General features: G+C 55.4%; 3 protein-coding genes and 1 non-coding gene across 4 annotated transcripts; 2 read left to right on the top strand and 2 right to left on the bottom strand.

The window, feature by feature from the left end:
* Nucleotides 1–1,200: 1,200 nt before the first annotated feature.
* On the top strand, nt 1,201–1,272 carry BESB_018790. Its single transcript has one exon. It is a non-coding gene; the product is annotated as a tRNA-His (tRNA).
* Nucleotides 1,273–2,322: 1,050 nt separating this feature from the next.
* On the bottom strand, nt 2,323–3,462 carry BESB_017220 (putative thioredoxin; the record flags this gene model as incomplete). Its single annotated transcript, XM_029360437.1, has 3 exons — nt 2,323–2,549; nt 2,901–2,963; nt 3,432–3,462. The coding sequence occupies 3 exons, from the start codon at nt 3,460–3,462 to the stop codon at nt 2,323–2,325; spliced, it is 321 nt and encodes a 106-aa protein (XP_029216413.1).
* A 1,718-nt stretch (nt 3,463–5,180) lies between these two features.
* BESB_017210 (uncharacterized protein) lies at nt 5,181–8,143 on the top strand (the record flags this gene model as incomplete). Its single annotated transcript, XM_029360436.1, has 6 exons — nt 5,181–5,309; nt 5,875–5,928; nt 6,278–6,474; nt 6,946–7,058; nt 7,486–7,598; nt 8,102–8,143. The coding sequence occupies 6 exons, from the start codon at nt 5,181–5,183 to the stop codon at nt 8,141–8,143; spliced, it is 648 nt and encodes a 215-aa protein (XP_029216412.1).
* Nucleotides 8,144–9,359: 1,216 nt separating this feature from the next.
* On the bottom strand, nt 9,360–12,704 carry BESB_017200 (uncharacterized protein; the record flags this gene model as incomplete). Its single annotated transcript, XM_029360435.1, has 5 exons — nt 9,360–9,694; nt 10,211–10,628; nt 11,059–11,148; nt 11,563–11,839; nt 12,151–12,704. 5 exons carry the CDS (start codon nt 12,702–12,704, stop codon nt 9,360–9,362), a joined length of 1,674 nt encoding a protein of 557 aa, XP_029216411.1.
* Between the last annotated feature and the right edge of the window lie 323 nt (nt 12,705–13,027).

The raw sequence follows: 13,027 nt of genomic DNA, 5'->3' as shown, positions 1-13,027 counted from the left end.
CACAATATATATGAGACAGGGCAGCAGAAGGCATTGTACTGGCGGAGATTACGCAGCTCCGAACTCATGCCCTCACTCGGGCGCAGGCCAACCCGCGGACGCGAATCAGTCAGTCACAATCCCTGGGCGAGTGGGAATTCAGGAGCTGCTCGTTGAGACACTCGCGACGACAACCTTAGAAAGGGTTGCAGATACCCACGTGGCTCACTACTGTTTCACTTCCCAAAAACTACGCCTTTCTCCCAATTGTGGTAGTCGATGATAGCAACTGTGAGGCGCGGGCGTGAGTTACATTTCACTCAGTCGCAGCATCGAAACTCGTGACAGACTAGGTGGATACTATGTATCTGATGTAACAGTAAAAACTGGGGGGAACGAATGCCACTGCGGCAAACGAACCAACACCCTTCCTTGCACTGACTCTTGGGATGACACTATCAGGTAAGCGCTCAGCGCCGACATCTGGCGTCGCACCGCTTGTGTCAGACTAAGAAGGAACTGTAAGTTGCCGGCCTGGTCGCACACTCTTGGTGTGAACACAAGCTTCACCCGTGTAGAGACCACTGCTGTGCCTCCTCGACGATGCCAGCCTAGTATGATAGGCACAGAGCCCTATATTCTTCTGTGAGGGGGGGGGAGGGTCGGCGGGGCCGTCACTAGTAGTAGAGGACCTGCAATAACGCCAGCCGCCACTGGTCAGACATAAGCGCCTCTGCGCATACCGTAACCTCGGAATAGAAACTTCTTGTGGAGTTGCATACATGAGATATCTAACTTTAACCATTTTCGAGCCTTCCTCACGCGTGGTCACGCGGTGTCTGTCAAAATGTGCGCTGGCGCCATAGGCTGTAGCTATGTTGATAATAATTACCCAGCGTGTTCCCCATAGCTTTGCCGTAGGCGGTTCGCCACCATAGTTGAATTTGAGTGTAAAATTGCGGTGCCCTCATGGAGTTCTTTGCGTTAACGAGTGGCATCCGCCCAGCTTGCCCCGCTGCAGAAAGACGACAGCTCAAAACAAATGCAACCGAAGCTACTGCGCGCCCTGCAACGACAATGATCGATGCTGTCGGTCCGTTCACCGTTGATTCAACCAAAGTACGGTATGATACTGCTGTAGTTTCCGCTGCCTTTTTCGAAGGGATGTTAAGGGTCAAGGGGGGCGTTCCAAACGCACGAGAAGCCGACGACCGGCCCTCGGTCCGAATCGTCTAGAGGTTAGGACAACACGTTGTGGCCGTGTAAACCCAGGTTCGATTCCTGGTTCGGACATCTTTTCTTCTTGAATGACGAGGTATTTCTCGATTAGGGTTCTTATTCCATAGGCTTATGCTCACTCCCAGGCTCATCCCCGCAGGAAATTCCTCGAGGTTTCTGGATTACGTAGGTCGTCAATTTACTCTGATTTGATGAAGTCGCCTGTCCAATCGCATACGACTAGACACAGCCCCAAGACCCATTGTTTCACCGCGGTATTGACAAGCTATTAGGATCAATTCGATCCGGGACTGGTGAAAATATGCCGCGAACTATATTTGTTCCCACCAATTTCATGATTTCAGTGCGGTGGCTGCAAAGGGACTAGCATTATGGCCTCGCTCTCACTCTCGAACAAGCAGGGACTCGCCTATTTGGCGGTTGCCGCATACAGACGCAGCGAGAGCTGTCGCCTTAGGGGTGGCGCCGCGTCAACCAAGCGGGACAGAGCAATGCAGAAAGTGTATGAGCTAGCCTCTTGCAGAGACAGCGGTGGGAAAGATTTGGAAAACTGTTACGGCATCAGTGACTACCTGCTCTACTCCGCTCAGTGGTCATGCGCAGTACAATTCCCGTTGTCGTTGAAGACAGCGGCAACTGTGAGATGGGCTGATATGTACGTGCAACTGGTGGAACGGCCAGCGCCCGCTGCACGCGACAAGCTACCACACGCGGCGGCGGGAGTCTCTCTTGAGAGAGTAATTTTGCCTCACGAGTTTCGCACACAAAACACGGAGAGCACCAGCACAAAGAGACAGTTTCACCTCGTTCACGGACAACGCACAATCAGTCCCTGCTCCCGACGTTCACCAGGAAACAGCAGACACTCACAGCTGTCCATCGCTGGTCCAGCCTTGATGCCACGAACCACACGAGATGGTAAACGCTGGAGAGGCGCCGGGAAACCATACACAACAGCCCCCCGAGGCTGCGCGCCTGCAGCAGCGTCACTGACTCTCAAAACTGTCTACGGCTCCCTTGCAGACCCTACTCTCGGACTCAGTCCGCCCCGTTACGCACCCACCTTGGTATTCACTAAGTTGGCAACTTGCTTCGAAGAAATGTCTACAGGTGCTTCTTCAGCATCTCCTCAATGCGGTCCGGGTTGGCACCGAGAACAGTGTCAACCGCTTTGCCACCCTTGAACAACTTGAAGGTGGGCATGGCATTCACGTCTTCCCTCTCCGCAACTTCCGCCAATTCGTCAACGTCGACCTTGGCGAATTTCACCTTCGAGTATTCGGGCTTCGCGCTCATGCTCTCCACCATAGGCGCAATCTGCTTGCAGGGGCCTGAGAGAAACACACCAGCGCAGTAGCCCAAAATCACGAACTAAAAAGCGTCGATCAAACCTGCCACCCGGCATCGTCCGGGAACCACGCATCCCCCCGCTCAGCGGAACGCCTCCGCAGGACGCAGCGAAAGCCGCCCCTGACTGGACGTCATTTTAGACTCTCACACGCGTTCTGCTGTCAGGCATCCACCCTGAAATATCATGAAATGGAGAGCAAGGAAGGCTCGGTTCATACAAACAAGACACAGTGACATAGAGACATCGACTACACGATGCGTTCACGCTCCTCTGAGGCGCTTCGGGCACAGGGACAGTATTGGCTGTCAGAGTCGAATTCAGCAAGGCTTACCACACCAGGTGGCATAGAAGTCAACCAAAACCATCTCGTTGTCTTGAATCAGGCTCTTGTACTCTGAACGAAAGAGACAAGAGAAGCGAACAAAACTCAGCCGCGCACGTCACTGTGTGGCTACTGAACTCCTGAGCGACACGTAGGCGCACACATCGTAAAGCAGGCCACAAAAATCCGCCGGGAGCGTGCGTCGTAAGCTTTCTCTGAATTCTGCAAGGTAAAAGATGAGTATGAAGGCAAAGACGGGCGGCGACCCATCAAACTAGTGAAACAAATCCCAGTTCCGCACTCCGCAACCCCCGCCCTGCAAAAAGTCTAGCGACCTGTGATCCACAGTCGCTGGTATTTTGCAAGAACTGTGGGCGTTGCTAAGCAGAAACGACAAATGAGCGCGTTACTCCCTCCAGAATTCGGAGGTGTAAAAGACGGGAATGACGGCGCCATCGCCTGTCGTTCGCAGTGGAGAGCTGCAGCAAACCCTAAACCAAAAGCTATTCCTGTAGGTGTGCACCGCTCCAGAATACTTACGAGCCTCAGTTTCGATCTTCTGGACCGGCATCTTGGAAACGATATAATTACGAAAAAAAGGTCTTTCCGAGCAGGAATAGTAACCGCAGGGGCGGGCAAGGTAGTTCACGGGTGAAAACTACAGTGATTCACGCCTACTTGGAACGCACACTGGCGATGACTTTAGGATGCGAACGCAGAAAACTGTAAGTGAAAAAACGTGGGCGCGTCGCGCAGGGAGTTGGGACCCGAGGATCTCAATCGCTCGGCGCGCCTGCACCCGCCGAGAATCGAACGACGCAGCGTAGGAGAAAATTCGGCCTCCAAGTTTCCGTCTGCGAGAAGCAGCACACCCTTCGCAAACACACGTGCCCGCTCCGAGCCGTGCGGCGGTGCCTGCCCTTCCGCGACTTCTCAGTGGGAAGCCACCTGCGGCGGCAGGTGGACGATGCTTTGTGCATCTGCGCAGCACCATCTTTCTCAGGGTGAACGCAGATCTGCGCTGAGGGAGAAGGATGACGAGCGCCTCGCCCCTTCTAGCCTCGTTGGGACACTGACGCGCTCTCGGCATTGGACTGCCAAGCGCCGTCTTCCCACGTCATTGGCTCTCCTTCCTTCACCTCTTAAATCGACGGAGCGTGGCGATGGCTTGCCGAGCCCACTCGGCAATCAGAAACGACTTGATTGCCACAAACAGGCCACGAAACAATAATGGGCGTCGCGTGACTTTGCGGCGGGGGGGGAGCGCAGAGACTCAACTTTCGCGGAGAAAAGGTTGCGCGACACCCATCGTTTGACAGTTTGACGAGAGGGTTTTGTCCGATATTCGGGAGAGACAAGGTCGCAGCAGAGCGCACCACGCAGCGTATTCTCCTTCTCTTTGGAGCACACAGAGTTTGGACCGCATCTTCGCGGGATTCTAGACTGCGAAATTACCGTGTGCGGCGCCCACGTCAGCCTGAGACTTGACACCTGCGCGTTTGCTGAGACGAGGCGGGGAACGGTTCCACCTCATCGCCTGCATGCTTCGTTCGCGCGGCATCAGCGGTTGAAGAGCAGCAAACCGTATTGATACTCCGATACTGCATTCTTTTCTTGGAAGCGTGCAAGCTGTCCGTAGACATTAGGCTTTGTGAAAAGATCTCGAGTTGCCCGCCTCGCGCCCAACCGGTCTTTAGCCTGCCGTTGCCACGACTCGAGAGTGCGGCTCCCCTGTAAAGGAGCGAACGGAATGTAAGAGGGATGCACCATTAGTGCAATTTTACGCTACTGTAACACCGTTTGAGTCTGCGTTCATTACGACTCAGCCACCCGCATGCCACCCTAGACGCTCTGAAGCCAGGCACGCGGGTGAAGGCTGCGCAGAGATACGTCTGCCGACCACCCTTCGCAGTGATGACGCTTCTCCGCTTCCGAGTCGACCTTCAATTCCTGAAATGGCGCCGCCCCTCTTCTTGCCGCACATGCGCGCGTCAGCACTGCCTGCTTGCCGTGTGCGACCATACCCTCAGCGGACCGAGGGCACTTTGACTCGCGCGTTTCGCCTTGCGGCTCAAGTCTTCTTCGTTTGGCAGTCTGCGAGCCATCCCACTGAGAATTCCCGTGCCTTCTCACGTGTCGCTTCCTCTGTCCACTCGCTCCCCTCATTCAAGCTGCTCTCCTTCGTCTGCCGTTTGCTTGTTTCATGCGCTATGCACCCGGTCCCGTGTGAGGTCTGTTTTGCCTTCTTTCACTTCAGCGCGATCGCTTTGTAAACTGGGGAGAGCAAATATGGCTTTCGAAGAGGAGTTCGACCAGCAGAACGGCTGCGGCGCAGCGCAACAGGGAGAGGAGGAAGGCGAAATGAAGAGGACTTCCAGCGCGCTGCGCTCCAGCATCGCCCGCTACGGCAGCAACAGTGTAAGCTGGAGCTCGCGGGCTTGTCCACATGCGACTGCATTTTCGTCATCCATTCGATTGCTCATGTCAAAAACTCGTTCCTTTCCGCGTCGCTGTTCACTCCCTCGCGCCTGCGCAGCTCTGGCGCGCTGCCTCGATCCCAGTCAATCACGAACTCTCCTCGCGTCTTGCAGCGCAGCCGCCTGATTCTCTTCGGAACGTTTCGTTTCTTTCTGCGAATCACGTTGCTGCTGCGTATCATCTTTCCTCTTTCGTCCGTTTCCTCTTTCGTCCGTCGCCGCTGCTCTCGACTGTGCCTCGTCGCTGCGCTGGCGTCTCGGGCGCGCTTGCAACCCGCGTGTGTTCTTGGCCTCTTGGCTTTGCCACCGCTGTGTATCTGTCTTCACCGACCAGCTTTTTCATCTGTTTCCGCACGATGCGTGCCAGCCTGTTCATCTCTCTCGTCGCGCGACTCCTTTGCTGCGCCTGTATGGGGCTGCACGAATGAAAGACTCAGATTGTCGTCTTCTCCATTTCGCACTCCAGAGGTGACTTGCTTTATGGCTTTTGCGTTTTCTCTCTGCAGTACTACTACGCACACGCTCCCCTGCCTGGAGCCCAACAAGGCGGCGATGTGAAGGTAGGACTCCTCTCTTCGCGGCATCAAACGCCACTCTCCTTTCCTTCTTTGCCCCTATCTCTCTCTCCTCCTCTACGGAGTCAGGCCTTCGATTTCGTGTTGAACGAACTCCCTTGCGTTGCCTCACACGCAACTCCCCTCTCCCCTCCCCCTCCCTCCCCCCCCTCCCCCGCGCGCGAGATGGAGTCAAGCCTTGACGAAATCTATTCTTTGGGACCTGCCACTACCGGGGGGGAGGGGCGAGGAGCGAGCTTGCTGTCGTTTCGGTTCTCTTCTGCTGTCGTGTCTGGGCGTTCGCTTTTCCTCAGCGAGACTTGCTGCCTGCCCTGTCTGTCCTCAACTGCTGCAGGTCCTCTCAGGCCCCGGCGTCGTTACTGGCGGACCGCCCGTTTTGCTGGAGAGGAAGCGCGTGGAGCAAGCCGAGGAGGCGGGCAGAAAAGTTCTCTCCGCGGAGGAGGCCGCTAGCGCAGCTGTCGCAGGCAAAGCTCTCGCGGGCTACCAGCGCATTCAGAGCTACATGTGGACTGACGAAGGGAGCTCCGTAAGGTGAGGACGCGCAAACAAGAAGACGCGCGTGGAAGTCTGTGGGCGCGGAGCCGAGGCAAAGGGCTCCGCGGATAGCAGACGGAGACAAGGATGAGGTTTGCTTTTCTCTAGGCAGATCCTCTAGGTGCCTCTCTCTCCTCTCTGTTCGTTCCCATGCGGGTATTGGGGAGGCTTTGCGGCTTTCCCGTCTGCACTCGCCTGCATCACTACGGCGGAAGAAGAAGACTCAAGCGAGAGCGAGGGCGCTCGGGGCTGCTTGGCAAAGATGGCGAGCGCCTCGGAGGAGAAAGCCCTGGATGGTTTTCGCAGCTCTGTTCTTTTCTTGACTCTCACCTTCCATGTCCCGTGGAGTTCGTCTTCTGTTCAGCTCCCGTCTCGCGCATCGCATCTGGCTGCGCTCTTGGTCCTGGTTGTGGGAGTCTCCTCTTCTTTTCCTGACGCGCCTGCTCGCCAGTGCGTGTTGTCTCTCAGAGTGTACGTAAATCTGGAGAAAATCGTAGAGGGAGACGTCGCCGGCGTGTGCTTCGAGAAGGAGAAGGTCGGCGTGGCCTTCGACGCCGAGTGCGCCGCCCTCGCCATTCAAAGTACGTGTTTGCTTCTGAAGGTGTTCCGCGTGAAGTTTTCAGCGCAGGGTCAGACGATCTGGACCGAGGCTGTCCCAGTGCAAACCTGCGTACCCAGCCTCTCCAGGCAGAGACGCGGCGCTCTTTGCTTCGCAGGCGACATGCAGAGGCTGATTAAGGCTGCCTATCAAAGCGGCGGCGAAAAAACGAAACGGGCGAAAGAGAAGAAAGTCGAGGACGGGCGGCAGCGCCAGAGGCCAGATACGGTATAGGGGAACAGGGCGGGGCGGCGTGGAAAGGCAGAGAAAGCAGAGAGGGCGTGGGGTCATCCGGCTGGTGCGGCGGCGTTTCGGCGCTGAGCGCACGTGGAGCTGATGGAATCGAAGGGTCGCGTTGGTCTCCAGCGGCTCATTTCATATTGCTTTTTCTTGTGTGTGCGGGTGTGCAGCCAACGCAGGCAACTACTCCTTGGTTCTGAATCGCCTCTACCAGTCCATCGATCCAGCGAAGAGCCGTGTCAGTGTGCGTAGCGACCGCGTCGCTCTCGCTCTCGCGAAAGAGGTAGGCGAAGAAGCAGAAGCGCCGTGTCCGGGGGGAAGGTGCGGGCTGCTGGCCTGTTGGTGTCTGATTTTTCACCTTTTTTTTCTCCCGTCGCCTCCCTCGCCGTCTTGAGAGTACCCACCTGCTCTGTGTGTCTGTCGGCGTCGGCGTCTTTCCGGTTTAGGCTGTGCGTTGAGGCGGATTCTGTCTTCCTCTCTTCAGCAGTGGCTATGAAAGAGTTATGCATATAGTCACATATAAAGAGATAGATGTGAACTGCTCGAGAACTTTTCCAGCTCGTCAAACGTTTCTCTTTTGTGCGGGCCTGTAGCAAGGAAATACCGTGAATGTCGTAGAGATGCTGTGGCCTCATGTCCAGAGCCTAGACTTTGACTTTCCTCCTGTTTACTCTCGCATGCTCTTCTCTATCCCTCCGCAGAGGGCTGCTACCGCGATCGAGGTTCTGTCTTTTCTAATTTTTCCACAAGGTGTTTTTCCCTCTGTCGTGCTCTGCGTTACCTCAGGACCCCGATATGACTTGGTTTAGTCTGACTCAGTCACGATAAGCTCTTTGTGTTCCCTAAGAAGACAAGTCGACAACACCGCGGTCTTCTCATCTGGATCTACCTACTCGCGCGCCTTGCGATCAGACGCGACGGGGCGGCGCGGAGAATTCGGTCGTCCCTTGTCGCAGGTTGAACCGCCTGTTTTCTCCCATCATCATCTTTGTGGCAAGTCTCTTTTTCCGCAGTCATTTCAATTTTCTCTCTGGTTTGTTCTGGAAGCATCAGTGATCGAATGATGATCGTGATCGAAGACGCGTTCGCCTCCTCTTGTTTAATGTGTTTTTCCTCGTTTCTGTGTTACCATCTCCCGCGCAGGGTTCGCTGTCTTCTGTTTTTTCGTTTTTTTCCACCAACACGCCGGGCGTCTCTACGTGCGGCACTACACAGATGGATTGGCGGCTCCGCAGCGAAACTCGCGGTCTTTTCTGACGCCCTTTCTATCAACATCAATGAATCCTCACTGCCTAGGAGCCACGTGGGCTCTGGCATAGCGGGCATTTTTCTCACTGCGGGTATTGGTACTGTAGTGATACACTTATCGCACAAGCTCTTCTTCCCGCTGGCGTCGGTGTCCATATCTATTGACTGTTTTTCACGTGCTGTGCTGGGGCGTGCACTCAAAACACTCCAAGAATGGATACACGGACACCCAGCAGGAGGGTATGCTATGGATGCAGTGCTGATGTAGAGCTATCGCCGCATGCAGGGGTCAGGCGTATCGCTGGTTCCATCAGTGATATAGGAACATTCTCTCTGCATTTTCGCCTTCGTTCGAGGCTCGCGCGTTCTGCCGCCTCGCGCGCCTGCTTCCGCGTGCATACACTCCCTGCCATGTGTTCCAGCGAAGAGATGCTCGCACTCAACCTGTGCAGTAGCAGATATCGGAAAATAACCAAACACGAAGGGTGGGAGCCTGCTGGCGAGCGGTAACAGATATGGGACGAACGTGCGACGCGACGTTAGCGGGGATCTGGAAAAACAGAGTGTGACGCCCACTGAGACACGAGAAAAGAGTGGTGAGAAGCGATAGTACGGATGGGATTTCCTCATCGATACACAGCAACGGAACGACACAAACAGTACTCGTTTGCACCAACGAACACGCCAATCGAGCTTTTGGTGTGCTACACACACGCCACAGTCCGATATGAAGTTGCTGTACTTCGGGCAGCGGTAGGAGAACGGGAGTGGACGGTTGACAGGCACTCGTGCTGCATCAGAAGAGGGAGTCTTCAATCTCTTCTCGGAAGGCCTTTTGCTGTGCCAGCCGTCTTTCCTTCGGTGACATGAGCTCCTCTTCCGCTGCGTCGCTCGCTTCACCGGGCTCAGCCCCTCCACTGAGTAAAGCGTAGAAATCATCCAGGCTGGCCTTCTTTCCTGCTTCTGTCGGTGTTGCCGCCAGCGTCTCTCTTCTACGCAACTCTGCACGCTGATTTCCTGCCTGCGTTTCTTGTGGCCTTTTCGTTTCACGCTCCTCTTCGCAGGCTTCTTCGTTAGAGAGGTCACTGCTGCTACACCAGAGAGATACCTTGTCTTGCTCCATTCGCGAAACTGAAAAAGCACCAGATCCCTCGCCTTTGACGCAACGGCAGTGGACGAGGCACCACATGTCGCATTGCGGATTCAGGGCGTGAGTTGCAGGCAAGACAAGCTTGCGAACAGTGATGCAGAAAAAAACTTGAGATCACAAGAATCACGCAGGGTAAAGGTTGATAGAACCGGATAGGAGCGGAGGAGCACAGATGGGCTCGAGGCCGGTGTCAGGTAGCGCAGATTCACGATACTGCTCGACAGCGGCGTTCGTCATTTTGAACAGGTTATCTTGCCATGAAAATAGGAAAGCACGAGGAGCTTTGTCGCTGCCACCTGGCGTTTACGGTTGCACATCGTGCTTGCTTAGGGGTGCATGGATGTTTTCTCCGCTCGTATCGCTACGTATCTTTGCACACACGAGTTTGTGCATGTTTGTATGTGTGCGCGTTACCCCTTGGAAATTGTTTAAATATACATGTATGGATATCTCTATACGGTAACCAGCTATGCAAGCGTGTAGGACACTTTGCTTACGAGCATGGGAAGCATCGTGGCCGCCTAAGAGGCCTCCGTTGGCGCTTTCCCTCGTTTCGTCTCTTCCACTTCGGCGGTACCGCCGCACGTCTGCTGGCATGTCGAACTCAGTGACTATCCCCCTTGTCCCTATCGCGGTCAATTCCCCTCTGTCCGGTGTACCTCCTATAACGCTGCTTTCGCCCTCTGCTTGCCCCTGGGCGTCTTCGTTGTCGTCCCCCGATGCCCCGCGGTCGGATTCGCAGTCTAAAAAAGGCTCGCCCTTGTCCTTCACTTTTTGTTGGAGGCTCTCCAGAAATTTCTGCTGCGCCGCCAGCCCGTCCCGCGCCTTTGCCTGCCGTTTCTGCGCCTCCATCTCAAGGAAGCTCTCGTTCCGGACACAGGCGATGTATACCTCGTACGTCTCTTGAAGCTCTGCCTTAGAAAAGGAACAACGGAGCGGAAAGCGAGAGAAGCATGAAGGAAGGCGAAGGTATGGAAAGAGCGTAGCATTTGAGTGTCGGGGTTAACGGGAGACCCGAAGACTATGAAAAGACAAAAGCATGAAGCCTGCATGCGCCCACGCAGCATGGCCTCGGCAATATCGCTGTGGTGTGTATATGAAAATCATAGCCGACCCAGCCGAGTCTAGAAACGAGCGCGACAAGCTTGTTTGGGCAGCTCATGATTATTATTTTTCCTTGGGAATGCGAGTGATGCATGCGGAAGGAGCTTGGACGACGGGAGAGAATTGCGTGGTGCGACGGAACAAGGATGGACACACGGGTTTTCCACAGAATTGTATCACGCGTTTCTTGCTGCCGCCCTCGAACCGCCCAGCCTCTCTTCCCGTGGTTCTCAGCGCGTACCAGGAGCCTCTTGCGGTCATCCATGAAGGCAGGCTTCAGATGCTGCAGCGACTTTAAGCGCTGCTCTGCTCTATCACTATCCTCTGTCACCTAGAGAGCGCAAAAAAGCCGGTTTCTGTACGTCAGCGTACAGGCGGTGCAAGTCTGTCTGCGACGCGTCCGCAACCGAGGCCATCGTTCGCCACCACCGGATGCTGGCGCCGTCAGGGTGCGATACTTCCCATTCGCCCGAGGTGGCTGCAGGTGCGTGTGAGCGGGTTTGCAGAGCCAGATGAGTACGCATACAAGCATGTACATTTATGCGCTGACTACATACTTCCGGGTATTCGTCCGGGAGAGCCCGCCGAGCCCCGCTCGTGCATCATCGCGTCGAAATCATTTGCGTTAGCGTTTTCGACTGCTGGTAACACGATAATTTTCATGCTGTAAGTGGACGCGAGCCAATGGTACAGTTCAGTGATGCCGCTGCCATCGACGGTCCAAGTTCAGGGGCAATCTGCCTACCCTGCTTAGAGCGACATTTGTCCGCTTCAATTCGTTATCCAAATCGAGGCAGGCGTCCTGCGTGCATTTCAGATCTTCTCTGGCTTTGCGAACTTGTTCCTCCAGCTGGCGTTGAATATTTGCCTGCAGGTGATCAGCTTGTCCGTCCAGATTCAGTGCAAGCCTCTGCAGCAACTCGCGAACGCGGCGCCGGAGACGGACACGTTCGAGCCCGTTGTGCCGCTCGAGGGCTTGAAGAAGGGAAGCCCCAGTATCCACGAGATGGAAGACGGTGGCGCTGAGAGCATGTGACGATTGCACAAGAGGACCGAACAAAAGCGGACGGTTACGAAGTAAATACTGAGCAGCTTCCCGCTGGCCGCTCTAGGGCATTGTAGGACACCTTCTGTGCTTGCAGTACAATCCGAGAACTCCAAAAGCAAAAGCACATTCTGCGACATGTCAAATCCTCGACAGCTGCAGCTCTGCGAACCGGATACCAAACGAAGCCCGCCCGTGTTTGACGCTCCACCCCGACACGCTCGACGTCTTGAGTGCGGCGCGGCCTCAAGCCTGGCTTTGACAGGCACCCATTGTTCAGAGGCGTACCGCGCACTCTTGAGTTCCTGAAGTTTCGTGGCCAGGACAAGCCTGTCGACCTTGCCTGCCCCATCACACAGAGCTACAGGCCCTCCGAAGCTTGCATGTGTCGTCTGCGGCATCAAAGCGAGGGCAGTTGACGTGGAGGTGCCTTTCCGCGGCGTTGTCGGTGGATCTGAGTCGCACGGCTGGACTGGCACTCCAATGGTGCGGTCTCGCAACGCCGTCAAGAGTGCATTACAAAGATTGATGAGTTCCGGTACCGCCCTGTCGTCTGCCTCATACATCGCCACGAGATCCAAGCTGACATTTGCGTGCCGAGCCACGTGATCGGCGGCGTGCTGCAAAAACGCCACCCGGCCTTCTTCAGTGGCCACCGTCCATGTGTCCAGTTCTGTAGAACTGCCACAAAGGATAGCCAGCCACTGCAGAATGTTTGCAACGACGGGGAAATTTGGACCCGCAGAAAACTGTCGAGCGGAGAGTGCGGGACCTGTGAACCCCAGAGCCAGTAGACGGCTGTTAAGATGCCTGACATGGTACGTGGAAGCCATCCCTTCCATTTTCCAGAAAACGAATTCCCTAGATTAATCTTTGGAGTTTGAGCCTTCGAGGCTTTTGCAAGTTCCTGAGTCCTTTTGGAATAGCAGAGCATGCGCCAGTGACTGATGGCGCAGTATTCTGCTCGGCGATTCGCGGATGCGCCCACACGAAAGGCAACATGACGAAGCCGACTGCACAAGAATCCAGGCGAGCTGTAGCAACCCCTACTGGTAGTGAGGTGTCATTTGATGCCGCTGTAACGGCAACTGAACAACTGTTTTGCATCGCTTCCCTCTCCGTCAAGAATGGGGCCGCTGTGCGCTGCATGAGGCCAACTTCAGAA

This window comes from Besnoitia besnoiti, chromosome X, assembly GCF_002563875.1.
Source record: "Besnoitia besnoiti strain Bb-Ger1 chromosome X, whole genome shotgun sequence".
Classification (NCBI taxonomy): domain Eukaryota; phylum Apicomplexa; class Conoidasida; order Eucoccidiorida; family Sarcocystidae; genus Besnoitia; species Besnoitia besnoiti.
Note: the sequence above shows the minus strand (reverse complement) of the source record. Positions and strands in the feature narration are given on the sequence as shown.